Source organism: Cupressus sempervirens, chromosome 4, assembly GCF_028749045.1.
Source record: "Cupressus sempervirens isolate cs-2001-9-10 chromosome 4, ASM2874904v1, whole genome shotgun sequence".
Classification (NCBI taxonomy): domain Eukaryota; kingdom Viridiplantae; phylum Streptophyta; class Pinopsida; order Cupressales; family Cupressaceae; genus Cupressus; species Cupressus sempervirens.
In genome coordinates, this window is record NC_143121.1 from 512,491,440 (window position 1) to 512,515,147 (window position 23,708).

Sequence of the window (23,708 nt, forward strand, 5' to 3'; positions counted from 1 at the left end):
GCTTATTGAGATGAGACCACAAAGTGATAAGTATTTATGGTTATATTGCTTGAAAGTGAGTGCTTTTAGCATTGATAGTTGATAATCTCTCTTTGTAGCAAGATGCAACAAGAAAAGCCATGATTAAGAGGGAGAGGTTTTAGCTTCAAAGGGAGGCTTTATAATTAAGAGGGAGTACTTATGCAATCCCCTTCATTCTCATATATGCTTATGGTATATTTGTGAAATTTGAGACTTAAATGGAACTAAGTCTTATTTTTATGCCTATTTCTATTCTTGTGTGAATAAATGAGATTGTAAGATCAGCTATGATAATTCTTTCACTATGCAATAGTGAACATCATGTTGAAAGAGTCCATGATGTCATCATGTTGAGAGATTCTGTGATGGGAGTTGGATGTCATGTTGAGAGATTCCATGAGAGTTCACGTTGAGAGAATCTGTGATTAAAGGCTTACTTGTGAGTCTTACAAATTTGTCATGTTGAGAGATTCCACGACAATATCACATCGAGAGAATCTGGGATGAAAACTGGTTATGTTTCCTTCAGGGTTTGCATGTTGAGTGATTCCATGAATTATGTTTTGAATCTGTATGATCAGAATTTGTCATTGGCATTTTTGGTTGCAGCCTTGTGTGACTGTTCAGCTAAAGATCTCTCTCTTGCTAAGAGGGAGTGTTAAAGATTATAGGTGCGTAGAGATCTTTATCTCTCGAAATCTAGACGTTATTACCATTGTGGTCACCTTCAGCTGACAATGACATTTATTGTAATATTAACTGTAAGTGACATGTGTCATTCACATTTGTTGAGGCATGCATATTCAAAGAGTTGTAATTAATTATAGGAGTAATGGGAAACTGAAGAGAATTTCGGTTGTTATGTGAAGGGTCTCTTTATTGGTTATATATTTCGTTTCAAGCGAAAGGATTCTACACTTGATTTTATCATCAATAAAATAATCTTTTGTTGTGTGTGGCTGGGTTTTTCCCTTCATCCTCGAAGGGTTTTCCAGGTTTTCCTAGGATATTTCTGTGTTTCTTGCATCTATTCTGGTTGTTCATTATTGCTGCTTATCTGATTTCTGGGCTAAAACCTAACACAGCCAAGAGTCCCTCTCAACAGGGACATCATGCTCACAGCTTGATTATCACAATAAATTAATTGACTCCAACGTTTGACCAAACAAGGAGCTTTTGCAGTCACACTGCTTCATTAGCTTGCTGATCTTGAAGCTTTTAACTTATGTATTTGATTCTCAGAATTTAATTCCCATGAAATGCAATCTCTCATCATCCTTGTGCTTCTCGAACCATCCTGGAAGCATTTTAGAGAGATTAGTAATAGACTCAACCTATGTCCTGAAACGAAATATGCAGATTAGTGCTAGAAGCACATATGATTCACTCTTCCCTATGCTATTGCATGAATTAACCATATAAAATTCAAAGACAGAATAAAAAATACTTATCTCCTTATTGTAGTCAAAGAATTGGGCCAGTCCTCCTGAGGATTAGAGAGCAAAGAATCTTTCTTGACGATTCCAATTTTGACCAAGAAAACCTCGAACATCATCTCCCTCAGCACCACAGCACTCACAGCAATGCCACATGCACTTGTCTGAAACTTAAGACACCACTAAACACCGCATCAAGAATCAATGGCAGATCCTCTTGCTGTTACACATTACACTGTTGTAAAAGCCACGTAGTTACCATAATACTCTCGATGCTTAGCAAGATCTGATAATACATGCTTTTCAAAATGCACAGCTCTGTTTAAAATAGTTCCATCATTCACAACTATTTAGCATGTATCTACTCAATATCATCATTCTGTCTCAATAACACACCCGACTCATTTCCCACAATATCTTAAGTAATACAATTTCTGCCAAGTCATTGATTAATTAATTTAATTATTATTCTAACCTGTACCTGTCTATTTTCACACCAATACTTTAGTATTTTTCCAAAAAAGTTTCCACTACCCAGCTACGTGTTAACGTCACAAAAACTGCCAACAGACTAAAACAAGGACGGAATAATAAACGAATAAAAGGAAACTGCCAAGCTTTTATGTGACATTGTCCATAAACATAGACCATCAACAGTGAATGCTTTTTCAATTTAGCCACCATACTGCCAAATACTGCTGCAGCCCATTATCAATAAATCATGCCTCATTTGATTGGCTTGTCTTGAAGAGTCAACATTTTAGAAAATCAAATGATAACATGGCAACTCCATCTAACATGTCAGAAGTAAGCAGCTAAAGAATACAAGCAACCAGCTCAACCATGTTAATGTTTTGCCCAGAAATAAAGATAAACAGCCATAGACAAAATAAAGAACACCAAGGCACAAAAAGAGACAACAATTTATCCTGGGAAAACCCTCCCAACTTGAGGGAAAAATCCAGCCACACCAATTTTTTTCCTTTGTTATTAAATAAAATAGAGGTCTGAGGGTAATGTTTATATTTGAATACCCTACTCATCACACAAAGCAATGATACATACGTTTAATTAAGAGACTCTTCATATCATGACCGAAAGTCTTTTCATTTTCCAAATGTGTGACATTTCATATTTCCGAATGCATGTCTCAAACACACATCTTTTCATATTTCTAAATGCAAGTATATGAAAGAGCACCATCCAGTTAATCAGGATATCTCCTGCAGGCAGCTACAAACATCAACTTATTTATTGCATTTTCCTAATCGACAAATACCACCACCAATTTTTTGACGTAGAGAATATGTTCAAAATAGCTTGTTTGAAACGAGAATCTGTAGAACCTAGGAATTGCATCATACCGAGTTGCACATGCATGAGGTTTTTCATCTTTTTCTGGATCCTTGTGACTGAGTGTGGTTTATAGTGAATACTTGGGTTAATGTCTAATCATGATGCTTTGTTTCAAGTATTGTGATTATAATGAAAAAAGTAGTTTACCAAGTATCTAATCATGAATTAAGTTTGTCATTCTAGTCCATTCGGATTCTTCATCCTTTGGTCGTAGAACGTAAGGACAAAGTAGTAACAGGTAAACCAAATAAAGAATTGTACTATACCAGGTTGCCTATTTATTCTAGTTTTCCCATTCACTTGTGATTGAATGCTGTTTACTGTGAACAGCTGGGCAACAACGCCCATGCATTCTTCAGTTCAAGGTTACCAGGTCTCTGATTGTTAGACTCAATAGCAAAGAATTCTATTAATAAGAATTGATTTCTTTCTATCAATCTGCTTTTTTACATATACCTCAACGAATTAATTCCAAAACATAGAAATTATCTTGTAAAGATTCTCATCTTGTCTCTGATTGTTAGACTCAATAGCAAAGTATTTTATTAATAAGAATTGATTTCTTTCTATTAATTCGCTTTTGTACATATACCTCAACAAATTAATTCCAAAACACAGAAATTATCTTCTAAAGATTCTCGTCTTGTTATCATTATGTTATCTTAAATGGTCAAATGGAGGCGCAGAGTACAACAGTTATTTAAAAATGCTTTTTAGTTTTTCCCATTTATTATACTTTCTTATTTATACACCTCCCATTCCTCTTTGACAACTCAGGATTTATGAACTATAGAGTTCTCATCTAATGATTGTTTTGTGTTCTTACTGGTGTAGGGGAGGTGCAGCCTATGCAATGGGCAATGCGGTTGAGGGTTGCTCTTCACTTGGCACAGGCACTAGAATACTGTAGTAGCAAAGGAAGGGCGCTCTATCATGACCTTAATGCTTACAGAATCTTGTTTGACCAGGTAATTTTTTCAAGTTAAAGAAAACATGCTTTTTCTAATTTAGTGATTGAAGTTGGCTTTTCCATTTTTGTGGGTTTTGCTTCTCATTGTTATTTTGACTTTTGGCAGGGTGGCAATCCTAGGCTTTCATGCTTTGGTCTCATGAAAAATAGTAGAGATGGGAAAAGTTACAGCACAAATTTAGCTTTCACTCCTCCTGAATACTTGAGAACTGGTATGTTGATTTTTTTTTTTGTATTAATCTCTATACATTTCTTTCATGTTTCGTAGAGGCTATAATTTGGATCCCATTTTTTGTGGTTTTTGTTTGGTATAAAATATGAGCTGGTTTCTTTACTAGCTTTCAAAATACATATCAAGTTGGTATAAAAAGATATTCTTAAATGTATAGGGACTAACTTCTCCCTCACGCTTGTTTGGGTAGACGTGCAAATACACTACATATTTTGTCTGCAAGTTGCAAACAGTTGGAAGTTATAATTGTTTACTTCTGAGTCTTTGACCATGGACTGTGGGTTAAGGATTTGATGACACATTTCCTGGTTTGTGTGTGTTCTCTCCAGTATTTGATAATTGACAAGCCATGGTTATTCCTCATGGATTTCTAAGAGTAGTTGCAGGAAGAGCTGAATGCAACAAATTAAAATTTGGAAAGGCTTTAAGGAGATGGTGAAGTGAAATAGAGAGTATAGTTTATCATGCGAAGAAAACCAAACTCTCTGTGGGTAAGGTATAGATAATAGCCATTTCACTATGTGCCCTTTCTTGCAATTTAGAATTGAATGACTCCTTTGGTGATTTTCATGATGGAAAATGTTGTAGCAAGAATGTCTAAGGATTGACAAGGTCCAAAGAGGTTGAGGAATGACCTTAGTTTGGGGGAGGTTGGTATCAAATAGGTGAAGGTTGCTCAAAAGTTGTGAAGCAAGGAAATCTTGGAAAAACGAGTAAAATAACCTGTAGGTTAATGGCCTCATAATTATGAAAGTGTCTAAAGAATGGAGAGGTTCCTTTTGAAGGAGAAGGTAGGTATTGCACTACCTTCAAGGGCCAATATTGAGATTTCAATAGGACAGCAGCCATTTGAAGGAGGGGGTGGGCCATCACCATTCCGTGACTACATGAGTGAATGCAAGGTCAATCCAAAATGAATATGGTTTCAATAAATGAAAAGCCCCAAAAGAAGAGCCAAAAGGTCCCCAAAGAGAAAAAGACATCAAAAGGAGAAAGTATAATATCCCCACTCCATCAAAACTGTCCAAAGAAGTACAGGGGTAGCCCAAGAAGATAGAACAAAGTCTTCCATTGTTTGCCTCATTGCAGGAATAAATAAGGGTTATAGTGAACTAGTGTTCCATGGGGATATATCTCCCCTCCCAAAAAATCCCATGTCCCCTATATGGGGACGTTTTTGAGACTTGGGACTCCACAGCACCCCACCTGTGCTATCTTCATTGGGGATGCCATTATTATTGAACACCACCTTTAACTTTGTGAAAACTAGCTTGCCTTTCATGGGACACTCCTTAAGATGTTATATTGTAGATTTTGCCTTAAAGATTTTAATTCATCCCAATTTGTATATTGGTGTCACCCGCGCTTGCTGCCAGTGTTGCTGTCCCCACATTTAGGCCCTTAGTCCTTCTGTCTCCATAACCCTGTCTCTCCCTGTCAGGAAACTCCATGAAACTGTGAGTTATGCTTAAAAATGTGGGGGGAACTACATAAACATGAGACAATTCGATCATATTTATTAATGTTGATCGTGACAGACATGGCATCTCTCAAATGCCTGGCCTCTAATGGATTGGTCTGTCTTAAAGTTTAGATTGTTGTGCTTCTTGGATATTTATTTCATCTCTTCTAAACAGTTTTTGTTAATGTTTTGTCCAGAACATAAAGTTAAACAGCAATAAAAGATATAATAAAAAGGCACAAAAGATACAAGGGATTATTCTGGGAAAACCATTCCACTTGAAGGGAAAGACCCAGCCACACCAGAAAAATATATTTTTTATTGATAATAAATGATCCAGTACAATGCTTTTTCGCTTGATACCATATCATAATACATTAAGCAATCACCCATATAAATTGAAATGAGACTCTTCATATTACACCTGAAGGTCTCTTCAATTTCCAAATACAAGATTCTTCGCATGACACATGTTTCTCCAAATAATATTATCTCAAATATTATCATAAATATATTCTTCAGCTGTGGATACTATATTATCTCTATTGCAACATATGACAAAATCAGAGATAAAGATATCTATAGCAGTTACAATCTTCAACAGTTTTGTGTTACTAGCCTAAGCCTTTTTTGAAGTGTCTTAGTTGGTGCTAAGCTTTATGGACCCAACAAGTCTTAGCAACTTTTAATGAGCTCACTCTTTCCTTGTTCTAATGGCCTTATAATTAACTCTTTAACAACTTATTTCTAGTCTCACCTCGTGCTTTTTCAAGATTTATTCTTTCCATCTTGAGCCCACCTAAGTCTTTTTCAAAGTGTTTTGGTTGGGCCGAGCTTTAAGGATCCAACAAGTCTTAGCAACTTCTAATGAGCTCTCTTTGGCCTTTCTTATTCTAACGACTTTATAATTAACCCTTTAACAACTAATTTTTAGTTTCATCCCATGCTTTTTCAAGATATATTCTTTCCCTCCTGAGCCCATATGGCACTGTCAATCGTGTACCCAATAAATGGAACATTCTACTGATTCAATGTATTTAGGTATGTTCCTTCTGTATGTGTTGGACCTGCTGGTGATTTACTTAATATAGTTTAACTCCCTTAAAATTGAACACATGCCAGTTTTATTAACTTGTTACAGTATTAGATTTTGTTTAGCTAGAATTGATTGCTTGTTTATCAATACATGTGCTAAAGTTTTTCAGGTTTTGTTTGTTTATTATTAGTTTTCCATCACTTATTATTTTCTTTTATTTATTTGCAGGGAGAGTAACACCTGAAAGTGTAATCTATAGTTTTGGGACGCTTCTGCTGGATCTTTTGAGTGGGAAGCACATTCCACCAAGTCATGTAAATTAGCTTTTATTTAACGCATCTTTGATGCTTTTTGTAGTGAATACATCTATTAAAGTTCAAAAAAAATTAGAAAGTATCTATTTCTGTGGCTTTTTATAGAGGTTATACATAATTTGTCATAGAGGAAATCTCAATACTTGTAATGTAGATACATAATTCATCAATGGAAGAAACCTCAGAATTTGTTTTTTAATTGCTTCATTCAATAAATTAGTGATCCCATTGAACTTTTTGATATTATCTACTTTTGTCTTGCAATAATAATAAAAAATATAGATTTATGACATTGTGCAAGTAGTTTATTGTAAAACCAACAGTAGAAATTTTCATCATAAGTTCACCGAATTGTATCATTGTACTTATAGCGAGTTTTATATCTTGTCTTGTGCCTTATATTTCCATTGACTGGAACAGATTTTTTGTTCCCTAGAGGCAGCATACCAATGTAAGCTATAATATAATATATTTGAAATCTTCGCAAGGTTATAAAATTTACTGTTTTCGCTCATCATTTATGATCAGCATTCTGCTTGTGAGTTCTCTCAAAGTTTTGGTCTCTTCTCATTTTGTGATTTCCTAGTCCAGTGAATAGTGTTCATGGGGATGCATCCCCAAGGTCTGGGTACTGTCTTGAAGATGGCAATGGGATAGGAACATGACATCCTCATAATGTAGATATGACAGACTGTACTATCCGGTGCATAAAAATTAAAACATAAAATCTTAATAGCAAATTTGCTAGAAGTAGAATTCTTCAAGAAGGTAGAAAACTAAAAAAGGGGAGGATTTTCGCTATAAGTTGAGCACTTCATATTAAGTTTTTTCTTTGTATTGTATATTGACTACAATATCTTTGTCATTTGAGAAACAACAGGAGAACAATACAAACTCCTTACAACCAAGAGACACTCCTTAGAAATCTACTTTTATTTAGAAACCACCTCCATGTTAGAACTCTTATCCCAAGGGAGCCCTGCAGAAATTTATATTCATTGAACTAGATGATTTAAAATTGAGAATGGACACAGATGTCGTTGTAGCATACTATTCAACATTCCACATTAACATCTCTTTCAGAAACAAGAATTTGGTTTTTGGTAAACCTCACTGATTTACCACTTGAGCACCTCTCAGATTTTGATGCACATTAAGTTTGAGTGCTGTGTGCTTAATGTCACCTAATCCTTAAGTTTCTTATATTTTAGACATTTTATTTCTAAGTCAAAGGCACATTACAGCCAATTGTTGACTCAATACTTACAATTAATCCGTAGTGATTCCTAGGGCCAAATTGTGTGACCTTGGCATACATCACAATTAGTCAGAGTAACAACATTTATTATTTCACCAAAACAAAATAGGGAGAAGTAAGAACAAAGACTAAGCTTAGTGGCCAATCATCTGCAATGTTGATATATGCATTGAGATTATGAGACTATTCAAGTAAATACATTTATATCAATGGAAAGCAACACCCACAGGGCCATAAAGAATAGGACAATTGATAATTTGAGTAAAGAGCACTCTTTTAAACAAAAAGAGTATCTATTTATCTCTTACATTAATTATGTCTTTCTTCAATTGTATGGTATATGGTGAATGACTAATTCTAAAATTTTAAGTATGGAAAATGTTATCTTGGATTTGGGAACTGCACTGAAATTTTGTAAACTAAATCAAGTCCAAGGGACTCTTTAAGTGGTTAAAACTTTGAATTTTCATTGTGGAGTCCCAAATTCAATTCCCTGCAGGAACATCTAAAGTGAAATTCTTAGTTGTAACTCTTCGTCTTCCTTTGTTGGGTTCTCAAAGTTCCCATACTCAAAATCAGCTTGGATTCAGCAAAGCTGACTCGACTTGTGACTCATGACTTGGCAAAACAACTTGCCAAAGACTTGGAAATGTGAAAAAAACCCTTGAATTTTCTTTTTTGAGATTTTTAAAGATTTAAAACTTGTTTCATGCCTCATTATTGAATAAAGCTTAAAGACACAATAACATCATCAATCAGAAGCTAATTTAATGGCACACATAAACATGCATCACTTACATAAGTACAAACGTAATTTGTAGCTGAAGGAAATAGCAAACTTAGATTTATAAAATTATAAATATTGTCAAATGTATACAGAACTCATGAAATATGAAATCCATGACATCAAATGTTCCAAACATATGTGAAAAAAAAAACAATCCTATGGCTCAGGCTCAGGGCTCAGCCTTAGAGTACCTTGAATCACTCCTAGAAAGATGTCTAAGACAGGTCTTGGATGATTGAACAACCATAGTTTTTGCTTGTGAGGTGCCACTCTGACCAACATCTGTTGTTTGCAATATTGTTTCTGGATTGATTGTGTAACTGTTTTTGCATCAACATTTTAGATCACACCCTATGATCTATCATCAAAATGAGCATAAAAGAGGGCATAAGCAATAAGTGAATAAAGTAGTAGACTAGTTCTTAAAAAGATAGAGGAGGAGGAGGCTCACGAAAAGACAAAAATAATAAATAGTTGATGACGGATCACAGAGTGTGAGCTGAAATGTTGATCCGTAAGACAAGATCAGTAGACTAAGTGACACACTAGAATTCTGGATTGACCTACTCTTGCGTGATCGGGCTGGAGTCACTATACAATAGCTGTCTCATCTACAACGAAGGTTGAAATGGTGAAAGGCTAGATCATCGAACCTCTTCATGGACAGCCTCTTGCACCTTTTTGAGTGAATGTGTTTGAAAATTTTCTAGTTGTGCTCACATCCCGAAATGTTGCATGGATGGCTCAAAATGCAGATGGCTATTTTATGAAGGTTCGACATTGTAGGTACAAATATTTGCCACCATCTATCTATCTGAATTCAAGAATAGGAAAAAAAATCAGTCTCATTTCCAACTTTAAGGCTAGATTATAAAATCAAATTATGCACTTAACATATATTTCTACTTGGTTGCAATTCCGTGTGAGTGATTTTGCACATTTGGCTTTCGAAAATCTCCCCTGTTCTATTATCAAATGCCTCCATTTCGTGCATTGTAGATGTGGTATTACCAATAGACATCCATTGTACCATTGAATATGGCCCACTAAGAATCTCCTCATCCGTCTTGAAAATAGGCCAGAAGTGGAATGTTGCATTGAGGTAAAAGTGGTTGTATGGATGGGCCTGTGGAGCTGTTGGTGCCATCTCCTATGTATTTTTGTCTAAATGAGACCATACTTATGCTCATCTCCTCCGTATACAAATCTAATGGCCTCCTTGGTCTTATCCATGCCCTCATATATATAGCCCATAAAGGGCATCTCCCCATCAACTACTCGTAGAACTACTAGGGGTTTAGTGACCAATAAATATTGTTAAAGAGAAATGATTAATTCACACGTGTGCATAAAATAAGCAAAATTGCAAAGTTGCAAACAAAACAAAAATATGCATATGAACTAAAAGTAAATACTAAATATGAAACTGTAATAAATGTACTTGCACAATCTTTGTACAAGGGGTTCAAAAACCTAGCTCATCAAAAATGTAATCTGCCTCATCCCTACAATGGTCATAGCATAGAATGAGGAAGTCCACTCCTCACCAACAAACATGTGCCTCAAGAGTGCCTTTGATTGTATCATGGATTTTAATGTGATAAAACTTAAGGCAAATCTTGTGATACAAGAATGATTCGACTCCTTTTGCCTTCTGTACTACCTCATTATGCTAAGAACCAATGCATGATTGTAGATAAATTTGCAGATATTTCTGGTCCTATCAACACATTCTTTCGCCCATTCAAGCTTTGCCAATATCCTCCAATACGAGGTCAAGGCAATGGGCTGCACATGGAGACAGTTTTTTTTTCAGGTGCCACTCCATCAAAAGTCTACTTGCAGCAACATAACTTGCTGCATTGTTCATTACCACCTGGACCACATCTTTCTCCACCTCATGTATGACTTCCTCAATAGCCTCACATAAGTATGTCACATTTTTCACATGTGAGGAAGTATTAATGGACTTCAAAAATAGGGTGAGTACTGAAAATAAAGCAAAATAATGATCAACAACCAATTAATAAATCATCATTTACAAAATTCAAATAATAATCATAAATCAAAGTTTAGTTTATTCAATGCATTTAGGAAAGTAGAATGATTAATTACCTCTGCAGGAAACAAGAAAATGTAGGAGTGTCCTATTCCTCCTATTGGTCCAACCACCTATCATGATGGTGGAACCCGTTTTGCTCCAAGACACTCGCTGGTTCTCTAACTCAACTGTTATATCCCTAATCATTTCTAACAAGAGGGGCCACTTAACTTAGCATCAGTAGGAGCTTTAAACCTCCACTCACAAATGGATACACCATCCATCATGCCTTGCCTGTAAGGAAACCTGTACCAAATAGACTAACAAGTATGTGTAAGAAAATTATAACAATTCATTATGAATTTCAAACTATAAATTTTAAAATCGAACTTAAACAATCAAATAAAAAATAATTACCTGGTGACAAGAAATAAAATTTCGCCAAAGTACCAAAACTTGCAAAATGATTTTTTTGCAGCATTATGAACCTCCTTGTTCAAAGCTATGCTCTCAAGCAAGGGCTGTGCATCAGGAGTAGTGCATGTCACAAAATATTTTTTCAACTTTGATCTCCGGACTCAAGGAGGAAAGCTATTAATGCAATTAGGAGGAAGGCTATTCGTGCCCTAGTGTAAATTCCCAGGTTTGAAGTGATATTGATTTGGCATAAAAATTTAGGCTTTTTACACATTCAAGAAATTGTGGTGGAAATTGTCCCTAGAATGAACATGTCATGTAACTGCTGGTTTTGATTTTGTAGCTATGTGATGGCTTTTAATTTTGAATCTATGTGATGGGTAGCTTTGATTTTGCTATCAATGGAAAAAATTGTGGCCAAAAAGGAAAACCATTTAAAAGGATACGAACTGCAAAATTTGAGGAAAACTCCAGTGCTTGAAAATATATTGTAGGTGCTGGAAAATATTATCTAACAGTTAAAACATCTGCACAATCAACTTGCAGTTTTGCAAAAACAAACCAACGATAATGGATTCTCCTGGAAACTGTCTGCGCAGGAAAAAAAGGGTTGACTATAACATTTTGCTTTCCCAACTGAGAGAATGATGCTACTAGAGGAAAAGATCCATAGAAATGTGGGTCAGAGAAGGCTACTCCAATACCATTGTTTTTTGGATATGTTAGCTCTTAGCTCTCAGGACATAAACACATCTCAGAGGATTGGAATAACAAAATATACATATCTAAATGAAGGGCTTAAAATTACATGTCAATTTACAAATTACTTAAGGGAATGACAGCAGAAGCAAGCGGAGTGCAATGAATATTTTTAGATACGGTCTTGACCTTTCCACCCGAATAAAATCCCAGGATCTGATGGTTTTTTAGCACTGTTCCATCAGAAATTTCGGTCTTGTATCAAAACAGATATTTTTGTGGTCATGGGGGAATTAAGGTGCAATAAAACAAATGTTGAGGTCTTCTAAAGTAACAAAATTGGCTTAAATGTCCATACAAGCCCATTGCATTACGCAATATCATATGCAAAATTCTCCTTCATATTGTTACTTGAAGAATGCAGCCATTTATTCCTGTAATTATGTTTAACACCTAATTAGTATTTTTCCAATAAGAAAGTTTCTTTTTCAGTAGGCTCTTTTTTCAGATAAGAGCCTCCAATAGTTTCATTAAAAACAAGAATATAAAAGAACATTGCCAAGTTATTAAATATTTTGAAATGGCAGGACAGCACTTTTTATAGGGAGTCTTCTACTAGAATTCTAGGGACAAAAGCAGATAAAAATGAATCCTTTGGTTATTTAGTTTGACATGGCATAGACAGATAAAGATCAACATGGAAATAAGTTGAGATATCAGGAATTCTCAGTTACTTCTTGCATTTGAGATTCTGTCTTGCCCTTCAACAGTTATGTCTACCCCGGATTCATTGTTGCTCACATTTCTTTTCTTTTGGGCATCATATTCTAGTTTCATTATGTGTTGATAGAAGTGAATTTCTTGCAGGCACTTGATCTTATAAGAGGTAAAAACTTTTTGCTGTTGATGGACTCTTGTCTCGAAGGTCATTTCTCCAATGATGATGGAACTGAGCTAGTGCGCTTGGCTTCACGATGCCTACAATATGAGCCTCGTGAGAGGCCTAATGCCAAATCTCTTGTGGCAGCGCTTTCTTCACTTCAGAAACAAATAGAGGTGGGGCACTAGTTTCTCTTTTTAAACTGTAGAATTTGGTACCTTAAAATTGGCTCATTTAATTTTTTTAACATTTTGAAGTATACTTCTGCGAAGTAAGATCGACACATACATGAAAACTCACCACTGGTTCTGCAACCTTATGGCTTCCAGGAATTTAAGAATTTCAATTTAGTATGCTTGCTTCTTTATTGCCTTTGTTTATGGGGTTATTTTTCTTTGAGAATAATTAGGTGCTTCGATTCCTGGTAGCTTGAATTGTAGGGCAAGTACACGGATTGTGGAACAAGAGCTGACTATCATTATATACTAACTGTTAGGTGGAATACAAGAAAATTAATGTTTATCTCCACAGGAATGCTTAATGGAGGCAAAATCTTCTATAATAACATTTATATTCTTAATGGGTATGGTTGGTCCTGGTTGGGAAATTTCTTATTGTAGCTCAATTGTTTGCCTATGATTCGACCATTTTATTTTCTACCTTTGTTTCGAGTTGTCTTTCATTCCCTCATGCATTTAGATGCATCTTCAGAGTTTATGCATCCTGTTATGCATGTAGTACTGACTCCCCATGTATTTACATTATAGATACATGGTGAGAGTATAGCTTGTCCATTCATTGGGTGAAGTGAGCACCTGATTATTTATTTTCATGTGCTCACTTCAAACTAAAATGCCATATTTCAATATCATTCTCATGCACAATAGATGTTTGTGTTGTGTTAATGATTCTCAGTAGATAGTAGAAAGCAGATACGAAGACCATAATATTAGTAGTGATGGATAGATCATAGATGCTAACAGGAGATGTACAAATCTTTTAAGGAGAAAAAAATATTTTAATGTATTGTCAAACCAACAAATACACTTGCTGAAAACAAAAGATGCAAGGTGACCTCTTAAAAATGCAAGATAGTCATGCTTGATTCAATGCCATACAGAGAATTGTCTTAAGCTTCAAGTCTATGAAAACACAAGAATTTGGATTAGTCATTGCAAATAAGGGCCTTTGACATCCATCCTCCAAGTCCTCAAAACATGCATATAGTTTGCATTCCTCAAGTGATTGACCAAATGAATCTCAAGGAAATCCAGCCGTCCTCGGTGATGCTTTAACCAATCTATGCCACCTCCAATATTGCAGGACACTAGGTGGTACAATGCAAGTCTGAGTGAGTTTTGGACTCTTCCAGGTTCACTGAGGAATCTGTCAGCGCAATCTCTATAATTTTGCTCCTGAAGCCATCTCTGGAGTCGTATGTTTTATTTAGCTCTTGCCCACCAACCCTCAGCACTCTAGCGTGCAATTGGAAATAAAACACCTTGTGGCACCAGGATCTTTCAAACTGTCAAAGGAGCTGTACCAATGCTACCTTCAGGCTCTACAAATATTGTTTGATACACTGAAAGAAACAGGGTAGATTTTGATGAATACAACCGCTCTTACTGGGCACTTAAACAGTACTCTTTCAAGATTTCACTGCTACTAACACAAGAATTATGTGGGCCATAACTGTCATTTCTCATGGAGCTGATAAAATATTGTAGCATGATTAGTCAATTTTCTCAGGTTCACTCTATCACTCTGTAGTTGATTGGTTAGAATGTGGATTCCTTGTTCATAAAATTTCATCTGAATGAAAAATACTGTCAAAAGAACCTTTTATTCATTGATTCAATTCTGAAAGGAGTTTCTTTGTTCTTTTATTGATTAACATTTTGAATGGACGTGCTAGACAGTAACATAGGAACTTTAAAGATGGAATTAGTGTGAAGTATTGTCGACCTAAGTAAATGAATCATTCTGAAATGGGTGATTTGTTGTTAGTCTCTAAATTTACCTTGGTTAGCTGTAGTTCTTGGTAGGATAGTTAGACAGTGAATTCCTAGTTCAGACATGTTTACTGAATTCTATTGAAGGAAACTTTTGTGATTGATTCAATTCAGAAGGGACTTAATTTTGATAAATAAAAAATGATAAATCAGTATGGATTTGTACAGCAGACAATGACATAGGAACTCTAAAGTCAGAACAATTTTGAAGTCACGGCCTAACAATAATTCAGCCTAAGTAAATGGATCACAACTATTATACAAGAGTTATTTACACACAATGCTGAAATAGTCATCCATGTATTACAGCCCCAGTTCGTCATATGGTGTTGTGGGAACAAGGCTCATGAGCTAATTACTGAATCGGGCAATTTTTCTTAAGTCTCTAGTTGTTTGAGTCTAAATGGGCTTTTATGATTACCACAGGCATCTTTTATGAAGATGTTTTTCACTTTTTAATGTCTTTGTTGAATTATATTTGATCTCCTTATGCATTATATTTGTATAATAGTGGAGTTCTATTAAGTTGGATACGTTATTGTTTTTTTTTTTTGGTAAAAGTAGTGAAATTTGGTTTAGGGTTGGTGTCCCATAGATAAAAAATCAGAGAAGAAAGCCTGTAAGGTTATTTGTAGGTATGCCGATAATTTTGCTTGATTCATCTGTTGCTGTGTTATGGTAAATCAGTGTTATTTTAAACAGAGGAGACAAAAACTCCATATATAGATTTACAAAGATGTTGTTTCTAAAAGTAACAATTGTGAACTCAAGACAAATAAAGAAACTACCTAAGATGACTAAGATGACCATTAATTATTTTAATATGCTGCTGGTTATGCATTCTTCTGGTCTCATTTTTATACTGGTACTATGCAAGATGTTTCTGAGAGGATTTGTTCTTTATCTTGATAAATTTTTCATTATAGTCATATCTCTGCTCTGAATATCATAGTTGTCTCACAATGAGTAATAATTTGAGACATATCATAGTTATTTAGTTTAACTAAGTACCAAATAAGAGTAGCTGGCGTCAGGTAGTGAAAAACTGAGCTAAGACTGAAGTGGTTCTGGTAATTATCAGTCCACTGAGGAGCTCAAAGAATTGCAGTAGCCGCTTGTTATGTCTGTATTTTTATAAATTTTTAAATATGGTATTATTATAGGGTTTGAGTTTCGCATACAAAAGATTAGCTTCTTTCTAGCAATCTGCACTGGATCTTTTATTTAATAACTTTCTGCTAATGAGTTTCAAATTAGTCTTTTAATCATTTCTTCATCTGTGCAATTGCTTTTCTATCATTTAGGTTCCATCACATGTCTTGATGGGAATATCAAAAGAAGACATATCCTTGGATCAACCACTTGTTTTATCTCCTCTTGGTGAAGCATGTTCCAGAATGGATCTCACTGCCATACATGAAATTTTGGAAAAAGTTGGTTACAAAGATGATGAAGGGACAACCAATGAAGTAAGTTATTAATTCTTTTGTTTGTTGTTTTTCAGAAAAAAAAACAGTGAATTGAATAATTGAAACATCAACACGCCTTGTTTAATTACAGGAGCTAAATTGCAGTTATATACAAATTATTAATGTTACAAGAAATTGAAATCACCAGCAGTAAACAAAGTTGCTATATTGAAATATGTCACATGTTCTGGGAAACCAGAAAGAAAGCAAGAAGAAATAAGTAGATGAGTGTCCATGAATGATCAAATTAGATGAGCAAGAACCAATGAGTACATCCAGTAAAGGATCTTTAAAAAAGAAAGCCAAAACTGTATAAGTAACAGTGTTTCATCTAGTTAATTATGATTGTCATTTGGCTTCCTTGTATGTAATATTCTTTGTGGAAATAGCAATGCTTTTCTCTTCTTTCTCCCTCTGCACCCTTGCCTCCACTGCCATCCCACCACCTTCAAGGGGTCACGGCCTTCTCAAAGCATCTAAGCTCTGCCACATCCAAGTCTGCTGTCTCTATTGGCACCCTTCACCCCACTGCTGTTTTTGAACAAAAACTGTTATTAGGCCTTTCTTACTCTCCAAGGAGGAGAAATGATACCAATCAAACTTATGATTATTTGTGGATGAGATGGAGTATAATTGTAAAAGTTCGAGTCTGAGCATATGGTGGGTCCAAATATGTGGCTGGGACGGACTTGGGTCTAGGATTCTAAACTAAGTTTCTATCATGAATTAAAGCATTCTGCATCCCTCCACTGTCACTGTTTCTATGCTATGTTACCAAATTCTTCCTTGGCAAGCCCAAAGTCTGATCCCATTCTTGCAAAAGTCTGGTCCTTATCATATGCTTGCAAAAGTCTGTCCAAATTCTGTTAGACGAACCTGACACAAATTTTGCAGTTTCTATGGCAAATTGCCAAATCTGCAGCAGGACCCAGGCTGAATTTTACCAAAAGATGGAATTTTTTTACTTTGTTAATTTTTTTTTGGTTCCATCTTAGTCAATCCAATACTCCAACCCTAAAATAGACCACAAAAAAGGCTACAAAGAAAACCTATGCTATTTGGACTAAAACACTAATCTATATACATGGTGGTGTATATTGCTATGTTGCTTTACTATTAGCAGAGTGGTGTATGAACTTATTTTCTGCTGCATACACATACATACACATACACATACACATACACATACACATACACATACACATACACATACACATACATATACATATACATACATAAATAAAACATATGTTTTGTATGGACGAACCCAAAACGAATTCGAACCCACTCCAAAACAATGTTGAGTGAATTTCGAACCCAAATCTCAAACCTGCATCCGAACCCAAGTCTGAACCAGTAACTTAGTTTTTGTCATGTCCCCTTTCTAGAGTGGACATCAGAGACGATAGAGTTGGCCTATCATTAGAGTCTCGTAGGTTGGCAGTGATGTTTAGGGACTCAATTAGGGTATATAGTGTTTGGATTTGGGGTTTCAAACAGTAGGAGAGCAATTGAGAGCAGGTCCTTAATTGTAGGAGGAGTTTAATACATTTTAGGAGGTGGAGATGGGTTACATTCTTGAGTCTCTATGAGATCATTCTATGGTTTCAGTTTTTGGAGATTCGAATACATTCCTATTTTTTAGGAATATCCCTAATTTTGAGGGATGAGACTGTTAGTTATTTCAGATTATCTGGCATCAGTCACAGGGGGTGACGAGTTTAGTTTCACCTTGTAGATGTGTTTTGGTTATCAGTTCGCTATTTGGGAAATATTTTAATATATTTAAATATTCTCCTAAGTTAGCATTTTAATAATTTAAATAAGGCTAAGTTATAGCCATTTTGGAGTAATAAGGGGTTTTTTGGCCTCATCTAGGTGAATATCCCTTGGTGTAATAGCTCGTTGAAAAGGTCTTGAACTTTTCTAAATATTTCTCTTTCGACTCGGAGAAATTCGGTGAACGGATTTCTTTCTATTGGGAAAAAGGTCATTTTCTGGATACTTGACCACTTTAAAAATGAGAAATATATTATTTTATAACCCAACGCCGCATGGAGACACTTTTAGGGTTCGAGCTAAGTTTGGTGGGTTATAAGGAGGTAAAGACAGAGTTCGAAGGCATTATTGACATATTACAGCTTGGATTTGTGATTTGGGCTCTGATTGAGCTTTTAGCACTTGGGACTCCAACCCCACTTGCTTTACCTGTTTGGGACATAGCCCCCAAAATAGTGGTTTGGATTTGTTGCAGTCAGAAGCATCTTGGAGATTGTGCATTGTTTCTTTTGAAGAACGTAGTATTGAGTCAGAGTTATAGCTGGGGTTTGGGTATTCTATCCACGTGTGGGCACTTTGTAGTTGTACGGTAGCACCTGACAGCCATATTTGCAGCTGTACGACAGCACTTGGCAGCCATATTCTTTTCCACGTGTAGCAATAGAGAGCTGGAACCTGGCCATAGCTTCCTTCTGGGCTCATATTTCTCCTTCATGCCTTCAGGTTGGGTTTATCCTTGGTTGTAATCATCTGGATATTATTGTAAATCTTCATCTGGTTACAAATTAGGTTTTATATTCAAAAATCTGCTTGAAGCGAAATTGCTTTGATTGTATTTGGAATATATTTTCAGAACTGGTTCATGTTATTGTACTTTTGTTATTACTTATTGAAAAATCATCAAAAACATAAAACAATCAAACTCTTCTGCAACTTCTGTCTAGTTCTACAAGAAAATTTTAATAAACAGGGAAAACAAATTTAAAAATAATAAAATTACAGTAGATCAGCATAAGAGATCCATCAAGGATCTTTCAGTGGTATCAGAGCCTAGAACCTGCCAGCCTGTTGGAAAAGAAATCAGTTCAGTTACAGGCCAATACCATGGCTAGAAATAAAAATGGGTGCTCTAAGGTTTTATCTTCGTTAACAAGCACAAGTAAGATGCCTCTTGCCAAGACATTCAATGTTGTAGTTATGAGCAGCTACCATCAGTATTGTTCTCTTCCTAAGGAGATATGCAACCTCCTTTCCTTTACAAAATTTATGGGTGTGCCTGAAGCAGATGATAACTGGGTATCTACAAGCTCCCTTCAGCAGCAAAAAGAGAAAGAAATATTAAATGATAATAAAAAAGCCATTGGTCACAAATTGGAAGAGATTACAATCAGGGGACAAACCATTAGAGATGTTGGAAATGTAACACCAAGGTGTGAGGCCTATTCTAAAATTTGCAACAGCAATTCAAATCATGAGGTAACATTTATTTCAAATAGAGGTAATGATGATGATGGTATTCAACTTAAGAACGGGATGGCAAGTTTAGTATGCAGGCAGTCTGATTTTGAATCTCATAGAAGCCAAGTTGAAGACTTCTTTGAGCCACTTCTATCTAAGCATGTGAAGAATCAAGATGGGGTGTTGTTTGATGATTGGAATGGAAGCATGGAGGAGGCTCCCACAACTCTGAGTTTGGGCAGTGATAACTTACACCCTCCTCTTTGTAATATGGTAACTCTTTCACTTGGGAATAGTCATGAAGGCTCGTATGCAAGTGGTGGTCATGAGACTTTCTATGATAATACACTTAAAGGGGTAAAAAATATAACTAGAACACATCATAATAATTCTGAAGTTCATAACAGCAGTGACACAACTTCGTTACCTCAAGATGTGGCATCCTTTGGTCAAGAAGAGAACAATGATTTGTATTCTATATTTGAGGGTACACATGGTGCAAGCATGGGACATGATGATGGGAATGGTACAAGTCATCATAAGCCTGATTTTGTGTACTTTGGGGTAGATGATATAAAACATTGTCAAAGGTTGAATAAATATTGGTTAGGTAGAGCTATGCAAGCAAAGATACTTGCTGCCCAAGCAAGACGTCATCTCCAAAGAGTCAAAGAATGCCATAATCAGATAGATGATGCAAGGAAACAAAGGGAATCATCCATTAGAACTTTATTTCTTCCAACGGAAGAAGAGGCCAGCGTTGATTTGGATGGAACAACAAGTAATACAGAGGGTCAGCATTATTTTGGTGAGTTTGCACAAGAGAGTAATCCGGACATAGGTATTTCAGAGGGATTGGGTGATAAGACTTCATGTCATGATGAGTCTGATTTCTTAGCCATACCCTAGAAATCAGAATAGTGTGTACTCATAGTGACACTGAATCCCAAGATCGTGATTCGGTTGTATGTGCAGACACATGGGGAGCTAATGAGAGTGAGCATAGTGTGGCGACAACAGTTTCATCATTGACAGAGGAGATGGTCTCAGAGGTACAAAGTTGTAGTACTATAAATGAGGATACATGCATTAGTGAATGCATATTGGATACTCCTTACAATGATGTACATGACTCCGACACAATATTCTACCATGGCGCAGATTCAGAGGTAGTACACATGCCTGAGAACTATCATTTTCAGACTCCTCATCGCTTGATTAGACAACTCAGGGTTGATGACAGGAGGGTAGACATAGTGGTTGAGCACTTTGATGTCACTCGACAGATGTTATCTACACTCAGTTGGAGTGCTCTTATGATTGATGAGCAAGATAATGGAGGATTTTCCATGGCAGATTTCCATGCTCTTCATAAGGCTATGGGGATATTGAAGTAGGACTTATACTATCCGTGTTGCGATGGTGCACTCCCATCTTCAGAGGATAGAATTATTGACTGTAGGCACCTGACTCAGCAGTTTGGGAGGATTGGTTGGTGGGACCAGCAAATGATCCAGTATTATGTCAAGCAGTTTCCAACATGGGCTATCACATCTATATCACAGAGACTTCATCCGAGATCATGGTTATAGGATGATGTGGGTATTAACAGACATGATGCTTTGGATGATTATTACTTTCGTGGTGGTATCACAATGGTTGCGGAGAGATATGGCATGATAGAGGTTTCCAGTTATCCTTATTTATATATGATGGATGGGTGCTGGTTAAGATGGTGTTGGAATCCGGGTGTTGTTTTGTTTGACGCCTTGTCTCACAAGGATTCCAATATGTTACCACCTTGGTTGTGGGAACACTATCATCTAGTGTGGGATCCTGGTATTATCCTATGCAGTGCATTTGATTGGGCGATTCTTGATGTGTTGCTTTATTTCACACACTCAGGAGTGTATATCAGAGTGGCGCAACAGGAGTTTGTTCATTGCTTGTGGACAAGCAATCTTCGGGAAGGGAGGATTGTCATGTCCCCTTTCTGGAGTGGACATTAGAGACGATAGAGTTGGCCTATCGTTAGAGTCTCGTAGGTTGGCAGTGGTGTTTAGGGACTCAGTGAGGGTATACAGTGTTTGGATCTGGAGTTTCGGACAGTAGGAGAGCAATTGAGAGCAGTTCCTTAATTGTAGGAGGAGTTTAATACATTTTAAGAGGTGGAGATGGGTTACATTCTTGAGTCTCTATGAGATCATTCTATGGTTTCAGTTTCGGGAGATTCAGAGACATTCCTATTTTTTAGGAGTATCCCTAATTTTGAGGGATGAGAGTCTTAGTTATTTCAGATTATCCGACATCAGTCACAGGAGGTGACGAATTTAGTTTCACCTTGTAGAGGTGTTTTGGTTATTAGTTCGCTATTTGGGAAATATTTTAATATATTTAAATATTCTCCTAAGTTAGCATTTTAATAATTTAAATAAGGCTAAGTTATAGCCATTTTGGAGTAATAAGGGGTTTTTTGGCCTCATTTGGGTGAATATCCCTTGGTGTAATAGCTTGTTGGAAAGGTCTTGAACTTTTCTAAATATTTCTCTTTCGACTCAGAGCAATTCGGTGAACGGATTTCTTTCTATTGGGGAAAAGGTAATTTTCTGGATACTTGACCACTTTAAAAATGAGAAATATATTATTTTATAACCCAACGCCACATGGAGACACTTTTAGGGTTCGAGCTAAGTTTGGTGGGTTATAAAGAGGTAAAGACAAAGTTCGAAGGCATTATTGACATATTACATCTTGGATTTGTGATTTGGGCTCTGATTGAGCTTTCAGCACTTGGGACACCAACCCCACTTGCTTTGCTTGTTTGGGACGTAGCCCCCAAAATAGTGGTTTGGATTTGTTGTAGTTAGAAGCATCTTGGAGATTGTGCATTGTTTCTTTTGGAGAACGTAGTATTGAGTCCGAGTTATAGTTGGGGTTTGGGTATTCTAGCCACGTGTGGGCACTTTGCAGCTGTACGGTAGCACCTGGCAGCCATATTTGCAGCTGTACGACAGCACTTGGCAGCCATATTCCTTCTCACGTGCAGCAATAGAGAGCTGGAACCTGGCTGTAGCTTCCTTCTGGGCTCGTATTTCTTTGCTTGCAACAAAAGAATGTCTTCTTGCTTTCTTTGGCTTTAAATCATATCTAAAATTTTCTTGTTTTTCTCAAACTCACAAACTTAGAAATATTTTTTTAAAGAATAAATAACAAAGCTGATGCTAAATATCCAACTCAAGTTGCTTTAAAGTAACTCCACTCCACCTTTTGAGCTAAACAACAAAAAACTAACACTCCCTCTTAGCGAAGAAGGTGTTCTGCACAACACAGCCTATCCTTGAAGAATACAAATTTATTCTCCACCAAAGCCTTGTCAGGTTATCTGCTATCTGTTTGTCAATAGGGAAGTACTAGAGTTTCACAAACTAGTTTTCTATACATTCTTTGATAAAGAAAACCTGCAATTGCACCTTCTATCCAGCTTCAAGAGCAATAACAGACTATAAGATTGCCACAACAGTTATACAAAAATAACTTCAGTCTCACAATGCTCTCTCTGCTAAGAAACCATCTCTCACTGAATGTGCACAGAAAAAACTTGTGCTAAAGACTGTCTTTGAAAGAATCTAAAAATTCACAGTACAAAGTATGGCAATTTCTATCTACAAGAATAATTGCCTCTGCTTCCCTTGCTGAAATTTTCTTTCCCCTTCTTCCTTAGTTTCTCTTGGAAATCTCTTCCTCTCAACATATCTAGGAAATCTCTTCCTCAATGTCTCCGTGCAACACATCTTACTTTTTGGATCTTCACCATGCAAACCCCATGCCAGAGGATGATCACCATAGCCACCCTGCAACCCATTCTTACTTGAACACTGGTTGTCATAGCCATAAAAGAAATTGGAGACATTTATTTTTTCTCTCTCAAATCTATGTCACAAATCTTGGCCCTGTATTCAGAGTGTACAACTCTAATACCATGTTAATTTCTTATAGCTTTGATACCATGTTAAATTCTCATAACCCAGCTACAGTTTAATTGCACAATAAATTATTTGAAATAAACTCTGATTTATCACAA

The 23,708-nt window shown here is 36.2% G+C and overlaps 1 protein-coding gene across 1 annotated transcript in view; it reads left to right on the forward strand.

Annotated features, from left to right (window-relative positions):
• Window positions 1–23,708, forward strand: part of LOC149562183 (serine/threonine-protein kinase BSK5-like) — a 69,011-nt gene that overhangs the window by 24,820 nt on the left and 20,483 nt on the right. The window contains exons 3-7 of the mRNA XM_089825729.1: window positions 3,648–3,781; window positions 3,890–3,995; window positions 6,742–6,827; window positions 12,897–13,085; window positions 16,226–16,390. Coding sequence (XP_089681855.1) covers window positions 3,648–3,781; window positions 3,890–3,995; window positions 6,742–6,827; window positions 12,897–13,085; window positions 16,226–16,390 — 680 coding nt within the window. The remainder of the gene's footprint in view (window positions 1–3,647; window positions 3,782–3,889; window positions 3,996–6,741; window positions 6,828–12,896; window positions 13,086–16,225; window positions 16,391–23,708) is intronic.